Source organism: Vitis riparia, chromosome 16 (genome assembly GCF_004353265.1).
Source record: "Vitis riparia cultivar Riparia Gloire de Montpellier isolate 1030 chromosome 16, EGFV_Vit.rip_1.0, whole genome shotgun sequence".
NCBI classification, from domain to species: Eukaryota; Viridiplantae; Streptophyta; class Magnoliopsida; order Vitales; family Vitaceae; genus Vitis; species Vitis riparia.
The window spans coordinates 5,116,964-5,129,550 of NC_048446.1; the positions used below are offsets into that span (position 1 = coordinate 5,116,964).

Below are 12,587 nucleotides of genomic sequence, written 5' to 3' on the forward strand. Positions count from 1 at the left end.
TCCCTCACGGCCGCGAATCCTCGATTTTTCTTCTTTCAGCCGCGATCTGAAGCCGTATTAGGGCTCTCTTCGATCCAAACATATTTCGTTCTCCAGATAAGTAGATATGGCTACTAAAAGTTCCATTTTTTCCTCTGTCATAACTAGATCTCCTATGATTACTTCGGAGAAATTGGTTGGCAGTGAAAATTATTTGTCCTGGTCTGCCTCTGTGGAGCTTTGGTTTATGGGTCAAGGTTATGAGGATCACCTTGTTACGCAGGAGGCGGATATCCCTGAGGTTGACAAAGTACAATGGAGGAAGATAGATGCACAGTTATGTAGTGTGTTATGGCAATCAGTTGATCCTAAGATTCTACTTCATCTTCAGGCCTACAAAACATACTTTAAATTTTGGAATCCGACGAAAGGGTCATACACGAATGATATCCAACGTCTTTATAAGGTGGCTTCTTCTATTGTCAATGTCAAACAACAAGAAATGGTTTATTTGCTTATATTAGCCAGATTGCCTCTCTTAAGGAGGAATTCTTGACCGTGATGCCTCTTACTACTGATGTTGGGGATCAACCAACACAGATTGACAAGTTCTTCATGGTTCTTACGCTTATTGGCCTCCGTCCAGATCTTGAGACCATCCACGATCAGATTCTTGGCAGTTTCTCCGTTCCATCCTTAGATGATGTGTTTGCTCACCTCCTCCGTATCTCCTCCACTCAGACTTTGCCATCTGATAACACTTCAAATTCTTCTATGTTAGTTTCTCAAACTAACTCTCGAGAAGGACGCAGTAGTAACCGAGGTAGAGGCTAACATCCTCATTGCACCTATTGCAATAAGCTTGGTCACACTCGTGATCGGTGTTATCAGTTACATGGGCGGCCTCCCTGCACTGCCCACATGGCCTAGTCATCTGATCCTCAACCGCCTCAGCCTCCCAGTTCCTCCACATCTCAGGGTATTTCCCTCACCAACAGTGAATATGATGACTATCTCCGCTATCAGGCTACCAAGTCAGCTTTTGTTGCTTCTGTTGCCCAGACTGGTAATGTTTCTGCCTATCTTACCCATACATCTTCTCTTGGACCTTGGATTCTAGATTCTGGCGCTTCTGATCACATATCTGGTAATAAGGATCTTTTCTCTTCTATTACTACCACCTCTGCCTTACCTACTGTTACTTTAACTAATGGTTCCCAAACTATGGCTAAAGGTTTTGGTTTAGCTCATCCTCTCCTTTTCCTACCTCTCCATTTTGTCTTTTATGCCTCTGAGTGTCCTTTTAATCTTATTTCCATCAGCAAAATAACTCGCACTCTTAACTGTTCTATCACTTTCTCTGATAAATTTGTGACCTTGCAGGACCGGAGTACGGGGAAGACGATTGGCATAGGATGTGAGTCTCAAGGCCTCTATCACCTCACCTCGCCTTCAACTCCTGCAGTTTGCATTTTCACTAATGCTCCCCTCCTCATCCACAATCGCCTAGGCCACCCTAGTTAATCCAAGTTCCAGAAAATGGTCCCTCGTTTTTCATCTTTGTCGTCGCTTGCATGTGAGTCCTGTCAGCTTGGGAAACATACTCGTCTCTCGTTCCCAAAGCGTTTGAATAATCGGACAAAGTCTCATTTTGAACTTGTCCACACTGATGTTTGGGGTCCTTTTCGGACAGCGTCTACTTTAGGATTTCAGTATTTTGTCACTTTCATTGATGACTATTCTCGATGTACTTGGTTATTTTTAATAAAAAATCGAGCTGAGGTATTCTCTATTTTCCAGAAATTTTATACTGAAATCCAAACCCAGTTCAATATTTCTATTCGTGTGCTACGCAGTGACAATGCTAGGGAATATTTTTTTGCACCGTTTACTTCATTTATGTCCCAACATAGGATCCTTCGTCAATCTTCTTGTGCTCATACTCCTCAACAAAATGGAGTAGCTGAACGTAAGAATCGACATCTTGTTGAGACAACTCGTACTCTCCTTCTCCATAGTAATGTTCCTTTTCGTTTTTGGGGGGACGTTGTTCTTACAGCATGTTATTTAATTAATCGTATGCCCTCATCTGTATTACACAATCAGATTCCTCATTCCCTTCTTTTCCCTGACCAACCATTTTATTTCCTTCCTCCTCGTGTTTTTGGTTGTACTTGCTTTGTTCATATTCTCACTCCTAGACAGGACAAACTTTCTGCCAAAGCCACAAAATGCATCTTCTTGGGATATTCCAGACTTCAAAAGGGTTATCATTGTTATTCCTCTAAGACTCATCGTTACTTTCTCTCCGCTGATGTCACTTTCTTTGAGGACTCACCATTCTTCTCCAACTCTGAGTCTCTTCCTGTTCCTGAAGTCTTACCCCTTCCCATTATCTCCCCACCTAATGCAGTGTCTACTCGCCCACTTCAGGTTTATCATCGTCGTCATCATGTCATTGTTCCTCCTTCTTTGGCCGAGGTACCTATTGACTCACTTCCTATCCCTTCAGCTTCTCTTGTCCCGGCTCTGCCTCATTCTACTAACTTACCCATTGCTCTTCGGAAAGGTAATCGATCTACTCGTAATCCTCATCCCATTTACAATTTTTTGAGTTACCATCGATTATCTTCATCCAATTCTGCATTTGTTTCTACTATATCTTTTATTTCTCTTCCCAAGAGCACCCCTAAGGCTCTTTCCCATCCAGGCTGGCGATAGGCAATGGTAGATGAAATGGCTACTTTACACTCCAATGGCACTTGGGATCTCGTTGTTTTACCCTCTGGTAAATCTACAGTTGGTTGTCGTTGGGTCTACACAGTTAAGGTTGGCCCTGATGGTCAGGTTGATCGCCTTAAGGTCCGCTTAGTTGCTAAAGGCTATACTCAGGTTTATGGTTCTGATTATGGTGACACTTTCTCTCCTGTTGTCAAGATAGCCTCTATTCGTCTATTGCTCTCCATGGCTGCTATGCGTTCTTGGCCTCTTTATCAATTAGATATTAAAAATGTTTTCCTTCATGCGGATCTTGCTGAGGAAGTTTATATGGAGCAACCACCTGGTTTTGTTGCTCAGGGGGAGTTTGGTTTAGTGTGCAGGTTACGCCGTTCTCTATATGGCTTGAAACAATCTCCTCGAGCATGGTTTAGCCGTTTTAGTTCTGTTGTTCAGGAGTTTGGCATGTTCCGCAGTACAGCAGACCATTCCGTTTTCTATCATCATAACTCTTCGGGGCAGTGTATTTATCTGGTAGTTTATGTGGACAACATCGTCATTACAAGCAGTGATCAGAATGGTATTCAGAAACTAAAGCAACACCTTTTCACCCACTTTCAGACTAAAAACTTAGGGATACTCAAGTATTTCTTAGGGATTGAGATAGCTCAATCCAGTTCCGGTGTGGTTCTTTCCCAAAGGAAGTATGCTTTAGACATCTTGGAAGAAACCGGTATGTTAGACTGTAAACCGGTAGACACTCCTATGGATCCAAATGTCAAACTTATACCAGGACAAGGGGAGCCTTTAGGAGATCCTGGGAGATATCGGCGACTTGTAGGTAAACTGAACTACCTCACCATTACTCGTCCAGACATTTCTTTTCCTGTAAGTGTTGTTGGTCAATTCCTACAGTCACCATGTGATAGCCATTGGGATGTTGTAATCCGCATTCTTCGATATATCAAAAGCACACCAGGCCAAGGTGTGTTGTACGAGAATAGAGGTCATACCCAGGTTGTTGGTTACACAGATGTAGATTGGGCTGGCTCACCCACAAATAGACGTTCCACTTCCAGGTATTGTGTTTTTATTGGAGGTAACCTAATATCCTGGAAGAGTAAGAAACAAGATGTAGTGGTCAAATCTAGTGTTGAAGCCAAGTATCGAGCTATGGCTCTGGCAACATGTGAACTCATATGGCTGAAACATCTTCTTCGGGAGTTAAGATTTGGAAAGGATGAACAGGTGAAGCTCATATGTGACAACCAAGCCGCTTTGCATATTGCATCCAATCCAGTCTTTCATGAAAAGACCAAACACATTGAAGTTGACTGTCACTTCATTAGAGAGAAGATTGCATCAGGATGTGTGGCGACTAGTTTTGTCAATTCAAATGATCAACTAGTAGATATTTTTACTAAATCTCTCAGAGGTCCTAGAATTAAATACATTTGTAACAAGCTTGGTGCATATAACATATATGTTCCAGCTTGAGGGAGAGTGTTAGATAGTGTACAGTTATTTCAGTTATTTAATTTTCTTTTTCTTTCCTTATTGTATTGTGGGTCCCACTAACATGTATATATATACCCAAGTCCAATGTGTATTATTAACAGTTTTTCAATAACAAAAATTAGGGATTCTCCCTTTTCCCTCTTCACAAAAAGGATACATGGTATGACAGATTCATGAAAAGTTGGGATAAGGGCAAACTATAGGTCTAGGCATACTTGGTGGTTAAACATAACTACAAAGTTATAGATTTAAAAAAATATAAAATAAAATAAATAAAAAAGGTGTGAGAAAAGAAGGAAAAAAATGCTAGATAATTTTAAGACTTGATGCAATCACACATCATACCAGGGAGACTTCAAGACGTCTCCATTCCTTGAAGATATGTCAATATGTAACTTACAAAGACATTCATGTTTTGGAACCTAGTTAACTTAGGGAACATATCAACTTGGAGACCAAGTAATATATGATTTTAAAACTGACCCAAACTATCTAGACATGGAAAAAAAAAAAGGCAGCCCAACTAACTTTCCGGGAGGCCAAAACTGGAAATCAACAAAGTACTCCTCAAATAAGAACTCAAGGAAAAGAGTAACTTGTGATTAGACTCCAAATACTCAGACTTTTTAAGCAGGTTTTAACAAAGAATCGTGCCAAATCTCCCAAGCAGTCTTTTCCCCTCTCTTATAGTATGTTTCAAGCCTCAATGGCATACTCCTTGCATAGCCAAGCAATAAATTAAGCCAAAATATATTGGGAATGAAAAAAGGAAAACAATGCTTTTAAAAGCTACTTGAAACTTTGAAATGGGATATAGCTTTCTGGGCAAAAAATGTTCGATGTTGAAGATATCATACAAAAGGATATTATGAGGGGAGAAGCAACTCAGCAAATGAATAATCTCGACAACCTTATAAGTAGATGGAGAAAATTTTGGGACAATAAAAAGAAAAAAAATTAAAGGGTTAGAGAAGAGAAGTTTATTATTATGCTAGGATTTCGCCTCACTTTTATACAAGTCAGCACAACATATTCAATTTAGCAGGGACCAGTTCACAAGCCTTGTCTTTCCATTTTGATCTATACAGGACCATATTTTCTACTAAATCATAGATTATTTGTCTTCTTGCATTACCCCAACCAAAACCACCATTTTTGGTGTACCTCACATCCTCATGCAAAAAACCCATGATATAACAGCCCAAGTGGTACTCAATTCCTCAATTCATTCACATGTTCTGCATTTTGAAGAGCAATGTTTGCTGAGCTACCTCACTCCATGGTGGAAAAGAATGGTAAAAGGCAGAAACGGAATTGTTAGTGTATTGTAATATTAACCGTAAAATGTCACAATAAATATTAATGATATCGATGGATATCTTACCAAAATTACCAAGAACACTAGGAGGCAGGATTTAGGTCAGTCCATGTTCTCTAGGGGCATTGCATTTGCTTCTTATTACACATTGTCCCTTCCTTTCCTTTAGATATACACATGATAGTTGCCTTTTCTATAGAGAATTTAATAATAGTAACTTTCCATTGGATGAGACAAAAAAAGTTTCTAAGTTATTTGTCATCCCTACTTTGTCCAATTTTGGCCTTTATTTATAAATACATGGGATACGTTTTGGAATTTTATAGGGGAGGCACCAAAGCAAGTATTTTTTTCATGTTCACAAATATTCCAACCAGATCTCAAAATATGCTTACTTCTCAGCATGTGAACGACAGAGTTGCAAAGCAAAGGAGTGGAATGTGCTAACTGTAACTTCTTTTGCTGTCTCTTTCCCAGCCACTGCAGCAATTCGACCACTCATCTCAGAAGCAGCTGCAGTAGTGAAAGTCATTGCTAGAATGTTGGACGGACTGATGCCCTAAACATGTTTTAAACAGTTGGGGAGAAAGGAAAATCAAACAGATAGAAATAACAATACCCACATCTAAAAATAAAAGAAACTGACCAGCTATTTAGAATAACTAATGCTCATTTAATGGTAAGAAAATCAAAAGATGCAAATAAGAACACAATGTTTGGACAGAGGAAAAAAAAGTTGTAATACCTCATTAAGCAGCATAAGAATGCGACCAACCATTGTAGAAGTCTAACACCATAACCAGATCAATTAGTATAATAAAGCAAACTTATGAAGAAAAAATTTCAAGTGACTTAAGAGAGAGAGAGATGGACCTTTCCACTTCCCGGACCAGCAACAATCATCAGAGGGATTGAAATATCACTACAAGCTGCCTCCCGCTGCGTGTCATTCAGAGATTGCAAATACTTTGAATATTCGTCAGGCATGCTTGCAGGCTGTGCAGCTTGCTCTGCTCCAGAATTTAAATCACCCTCTAAACGCAGCATGCTCGCAGTCAGTAAAAACTTATCCGCATCAACAGAACCCCAGTTGGAACTATCTTTCCCACCATTCTTTACTCTAAATTGACTTTCCATAGAAATGACACTATTTGGACACTGTCCTTCTGTTTTTGCTGCTGACTTCTGCTCACACAATGCATCGATTTCTTCCAAAATGGACTCACAAAGATCGTCATCTAGAATATTTGTTGACATTAAAGAGTCACCTACACTTGGGCATACTTTCCCTTTCATTGGAGTTTCAGAAGAGTCTAATATAAACCCATCCACTAGCGGAACGCCGACAGCTCTCACACACAAACCATCATGAACTGACTTACTCCTATTGATAGTTATGCCCCCAGAACATGAACTTTTTTCACATTCACCATCTGTTGTCTTGAATCCCTTTTTAGAAAATGGTGACGGTGTGTTTATTGATACCTCAGCAAGAGGAAGTCTTTTGATGTTTTCTGCCTGAGCCAATGTTTCAATTCTATTTGCATCCCCATTTCTAGTATAGAATGAACAATGAATCCACATATCAGACATAATTTCCTTGTATTACCACTAAAAAACAAGAGACAAGCAACGAATCACAATAATTCTTTCCAGAACTCAATGTCACCACATATTTTCACAGATGTCTTAGACCTAATGCTCCAATTGGTTAAAGAAGTGTTAGAAATGAAAAGAAACTAAAACTTTAAATATTAACCTCCTTAGTTGGCAATTAGACCAAAGAAAAGAAAGCAGGATACTAATCTGAGTAAGTGAGCAAATAGTTGAAATTTATTAAAAAAACTCAAGTGGAGCTTTATGTTTTTTCAGGTCTCAAATAATGAAATACATAAGTCGAATTTTTAATGCGTTTTCTTTTCCTGCAGTGAGGATCAGTTTTCAAAAATTTTTTAATTAAAATAAAATTCAAAAGTTAACAAAATTAAAAATAAAAAATTTTCTAGCACAACATTTAAGTTTCCCCTTCCTTGCACAATTCTTTCCTATTGGCATTATATCTAAGCAACTATCTTATCTTACTTGGTTTAAAAACAGATTTTAACTAATAAAAAACTTTTATTCTGAACTTCAATTTTCAAAAAGAAAAAGAATGTATTGTCACCTTATCCTCATCTATTTAAGGAGCATCAAGTCAACAGCACAAAAAGAAAAGTTCTATCTTTAATAATTTATTTAAACAACATATCATTTTTGTTCTCTGCAATCCTCTCCACCAATTTTCTTCAACAATAATATTCATTCTCCATCTCCTCTCAGCAAACCATCAACATCTGTCAATTTTTTTTGTTTTAACATATGAAAGCAGCAACACAAATATCAAACCTGCTAATCTTCAAAATAACCAAAATTAATTAACAATTACTAGTATGGCTTGATATCTCTCCAATGGCAGAACACCCATTAAGCTCTTCTCATTTCTGATTTACAAAACCCTCCACTATAAATCAAAGTGAACAACAAACAATACCCAATTCAAATTTGCCTTCTTAATTCTATGCGCTTCCTGGATTTTATTATTTTCTTGAAAACCAAACAGAAGATTCAGTTTTCCCTTACCTGACTCAGTTGAGGCAACTTTCCATTTGAAATTCACTAAACAAAACAACAAAAACTAACCAAAACAAAATTTTCCTTGTTTCATTTTTTCACTTCTTGGATTTAGTCATTTCTCAGGAACCAAATAAATTGCTAGAGGAAATGAAAAATGGATGCTTGAATATTTTATTAGAACGTGAAAAACATCAATTCAAAGTTTTCTAGAAATGACCCATCTCAGAAGATGGTTTTGAAAACGGAAAACAGTTATCATTTTCTCCTACCAAACAGCTCTACATTTTTCATTTCTTGTTCCACTTGAAAGAAGAAAACTGACCAAACAAAACGACAAAAACAAGTAACTAAAACATCAATTAGGACAAATATACGCAGTTTTGACGAAGTTTGATTCGGGCAATTCTTGGCGGAGTCGCGGGAAACTTTCGCATTCAAAAGAAGGAAAAAAAAAAAAAAAAACGAGTTCGAAATTTTCCTTGTTTGTTCCATTCTCTTCACGGGTCTTGTATGTTCTAGGAAACCAAACAGGGGCAATGAAATTTGGGAGAAAGGTACTCACCTTTGATGAAGCCGGTTGAGAAAATTGGCGGAGGTTTCACGAGGGCGCTTGCGAGCGAGAAGGGCCTTCGCCGCTCTAAAATTCTGAGAAATTCGAGCCCTTTGCTCCTCTGTGATTTCTTCATTTATGGCTGCATTTTCCTTGGACATCTTGAGCGAGAGCTAGACAGCGAGACAGCGAGACAGCGAGAGCGAGAGAGAGGCTTTTGGTTTCCCTCCCACTTCTGTGGGGGTTTTCGAGTTCAAATGATATAAATGGTCCCATGAGGAGTAAATTGGGCCCAACAAGCCCAGCCCAAAACCCTCTCATCAGGCCCGTCTCAGTTGTGTGGGCTAAATCTTTAGTTTTGCTTCAAACTGAGAGCATCTTCAATGTAAAATGTTATAATGCTAATGCAAAAATTATATTTTTAAATTTATTATTACATTTTTTTAAAAGTATAATTACACTTACAATTCATTGAAATTATTCAATTTTTTTCCACTTCAAAAAAAAATTATATTGCTTTTCACACTTTCAATATTCGTCCAATTTTTTCCACAAATAATTTCAAATTAAAATAAAATTAATTTATTAATATATTTTAAATTAAAATAAGAATTTATTAATATGATTTTCAATTAATAATTATTACATAACCATTTTAATTTTTAAATTTATTTTTATATTTTTTTTAAAGTGTAATTACACTTACAATTTATTGAAATTATTCAAAATTTTTTCCACTTCAAGAACCAATTATATTTCTTTTCACACTTTCAATATTCATCCAATTTTTTTCACAAATAATTTCAAATTAAAATAAATTTGATTAAATAATTCTCAATTTATAAGCTATATCACTATTTTAACTTCTGACAATATATAGTTTATTTCAAATTTAATTTTACTTTTCTTCGGCTCTTAGCTTTATCACTTCATATTACAAAATAAAATAAACTGCAATTTCTCTTTCACAAAATTTTTATTTTTACAAAATATTCAATATTTTCCAACTTTTATAAAATAATTCCTCAAATAAAATCATTGGTGTTGTAAAGATTATAAATTTTTGTGTTGCATGAGATTATTTATTGCCATCGAGTTGTTGAACGGGTGGTAACATATGGCAAAAGTTTTTTAAGGAATTATTACACTTTATCCCCAATCGATATCGTGTTTTGTGTATTACCCACTCAAGTTCAAAATCGAGCAATATACTCATATTTTATAATCATATGTAATGTACATTTTTTTAGTAACAATATTACATTTTTGGACTAAAAGACATAGTGACCAAGGGCAAATGATTATTTAGTTTCAAAACACCCAAAACCCCAACCCAACCCTCTTCTTCCTCATTTGATCGTCAGCTAGAAGTTTCTTAGAATTCCGACTTGAGAAACTAGAATTTCGGCGAACAAGATTACGAATCTTATGATAATTGGAACCAAACTAAAAAAATTTTACAAAAAATAAATAAATAAATAACAATACTATAAAAATAAAAAAAAGAAAATCATCTAACCATGCACCAACTAAAAAAAATATGAGATTTTGGAACTTTACTTTTTTCTTTTTAATTTTAGTGTAAAATGGGAAAAAAATATTGTCTATTCATGCGCTCCAATAATGCTTTCAAATTTGTTCCACAATTACCCTTAAAAGTAAATGACAAAGTACACATCAATTTAATACTACCTGTTAACAAGTACATGTGTTATTTATTTTTATTATTTTTCTCAAATATCAATATATCTCCCTACCACTTATCGCGTTTCCACTTTTTTTTTTCCTTTCCTACCACCATAATCCATTGTCACCTATTATAGTTTTTATTATTATTTTTCTTTTTTTTCCTTTATATTCTTTTTAATATGCTCGTACATTTTAAGGGTCTCCAAAAAGCCCGCGGCCCGCTTTAGGCCCGGCCTGGCCCGACGGGCTAAAGCCCGGCCCAAGCCCGCTGGGTCCGAGCCCGGCCCAAGCCCGTTTTTGGGCGGGCGGGGCCGCGGGCCTAATTTTAGGCCCCGCCCATAGGCCCGCCCGTAGGCCCGCCCCTTTAAAAAAAAAACTACAAAAATAAAAAATATTAAAAAAAATATTCATTTCAAAATTTTATTCATTGAATGTATAATTACATTTGAAAATGTGGGAAAAGTTTACATCACTACAAAATAAATACATCCCAACTAGGTTGGCACCTATTTATTTGTCAATCATCTGTATTTTTCAACCACAAAAAATAAAAATAAAAATATAATATACATTTAGTCATTATTTTCTGGCGGTGATGGCGAACTATCATGCATCCGTGAAGATCTTGATAATTTTAAAGGTTCCATATCGACAAGCATCTCTGTTTCTCGAATGGAATCGTACATCCTTTTATCTGCTATTTCTCAATCTTTCACACATATCCCTGCTTCAATAACATCTAGCGCTAAATTGCATCGTTTTTTACTAACTACTCTTCCACCTGCACTAAAAGCAGCTTCTGATGCAACTGTACTCACAGGAACTGTTAGTACATCACGAGCAATTATAGAAAGCACAGGATATTTGTGTTGATGTGATTTCCACCATATTAAAATATCAAAATCTTTTTTATCTTCAAATGAAATTATATCAGTATTAAGATATTTATCTAAATCAGATGTATTATTTGGAGAACTATTTGTTGTCTTTTTTCGACTTTTCAACATTTTTAGAGCTCCTTTATAAAAAGATGAGGAGTTTGTAGATGTAGGTGGTAATTTAATAGTATTAATATCATTACCATATTTTTCTTTATAACAGTTATATAAATTATATAATAATGAATTTATTTCATTTTTAATTTCTTCAATTTTTATTTGGTCATTAAAATAAATAATTGTTAACCATTCATCCAAAGCATCAAATTTCAATCTAGGGTCCACAATTAAAGCAATATAAAAAATTAAAGGTATTTCTCCCCAATATTTTCTAAATTTTTCTATCATTGCAAATATTGTATCATTAAATATTTCAAAACTTAAATATTTTTGAAGTACAAGAAAAATATTAGTTATTTGCGTAATAACTCGATTTGAAGTTGGATAATATATACCACAAAAAATGTTTGTTGAAGTATCAAAAATTTCAAAAAGATCTCTTAAAAGATCCGCAATATGCCAATCACAATCATTTAATGCATAAATATCTGTTTCACAATCATTGTTAATTAATTGTATTTCATATAATTCGACTACTTTTCTATATTTTGTAATATTTTGTAAAATTTTATATGTGGAATTCCATCTAACGGCCATATCCAAATTTATATTTTTTCTTTTCATATTTAACATTTTGCAACAATAAAAAAATAATTCATGTTTTGCTTGAGAACTATTAAGGCTATATGCAATGCCTCTAATTTTTTCCAATGTACTATCAACATTTTTTAATCCATCCTTTACAATTAAATTTAAAATATGTGCACAACAACGCACATGAAATATTTTAGCATGATCTTCTTTTACTTGCCAATATAGTTTTAGTCTATGTATTGCTGCATCATTATTAGCAGCATTATCTAATGTTATTGTCAATATTTTATCACGAATGCCTAAATCTATAATTTCATCATTTATTAAAGATGCTATATTTTTACCACTATGTGGAGCATTTATTAATTTAAATGAAATTATTCTTTTATTTAATTTCCATTGATTATCAATGTAGTGAGCAGTTATACATAAAAAAAACCAGTGTGAGTTAAAGATGTCCAAATATCAGATGTTAAACAAATATTTCCTTCAAAATTTGCAAAAAAAAAAAATTTAATTTCTTTTTGTGTATAAAATTTTTTCATAATATCTCTTTTAACTGTATTTCCAGACCAACCTTTAAATTGAGGATTAATACCTCGTTGAATTG

At 35.3% G+C, this 12,587-nt stretch overlaps 1 protein-coding gene across 4 annotated transcripts in view; it reads right to left on the reverse strand.

Annotated features, from left to right (window-relative positions):
• The window catches only part of LOC117934056 (ATP-dependent DNA helicase SRS2-like protein At4g25120), a 67,013-nt gene extending 58,103 nt beyond the window's left edge, over positions 1-8,910 (reverse strand). For all 4 annotated transcript variants that reach the window (XR_004654415.1, XM_034855650.1, XM_034855651.1 and 1 more), the window contains exons 1-4: positions 8,709-8,910; positions 6,407-7,088; positions 6,279-6,320; positions 5,929-6,092 (exon numbers count right to left, since the gene is read on the reverse strand). Coding sequence is in view for 3 of the 4 variants with exons in the window: in XM_034855650.1 (XP_034711541.1) it covers positions 5,929-6,092; positions 6,279-6,320; positions 6,407-7,088; positions 8,709-8,857 (1,037 nt within the window). In the remaining variant the exon portion in view is untranslated. The remainder of the gene's footprint in view (positions 1-5,928; positions 6,093-6,278; positions 6,321-6,406; positions 7,089-8,708) is intronic.
• Between the last annotated feature and the right edge of the window lie 3,677 nt (positions 8,911-12,587).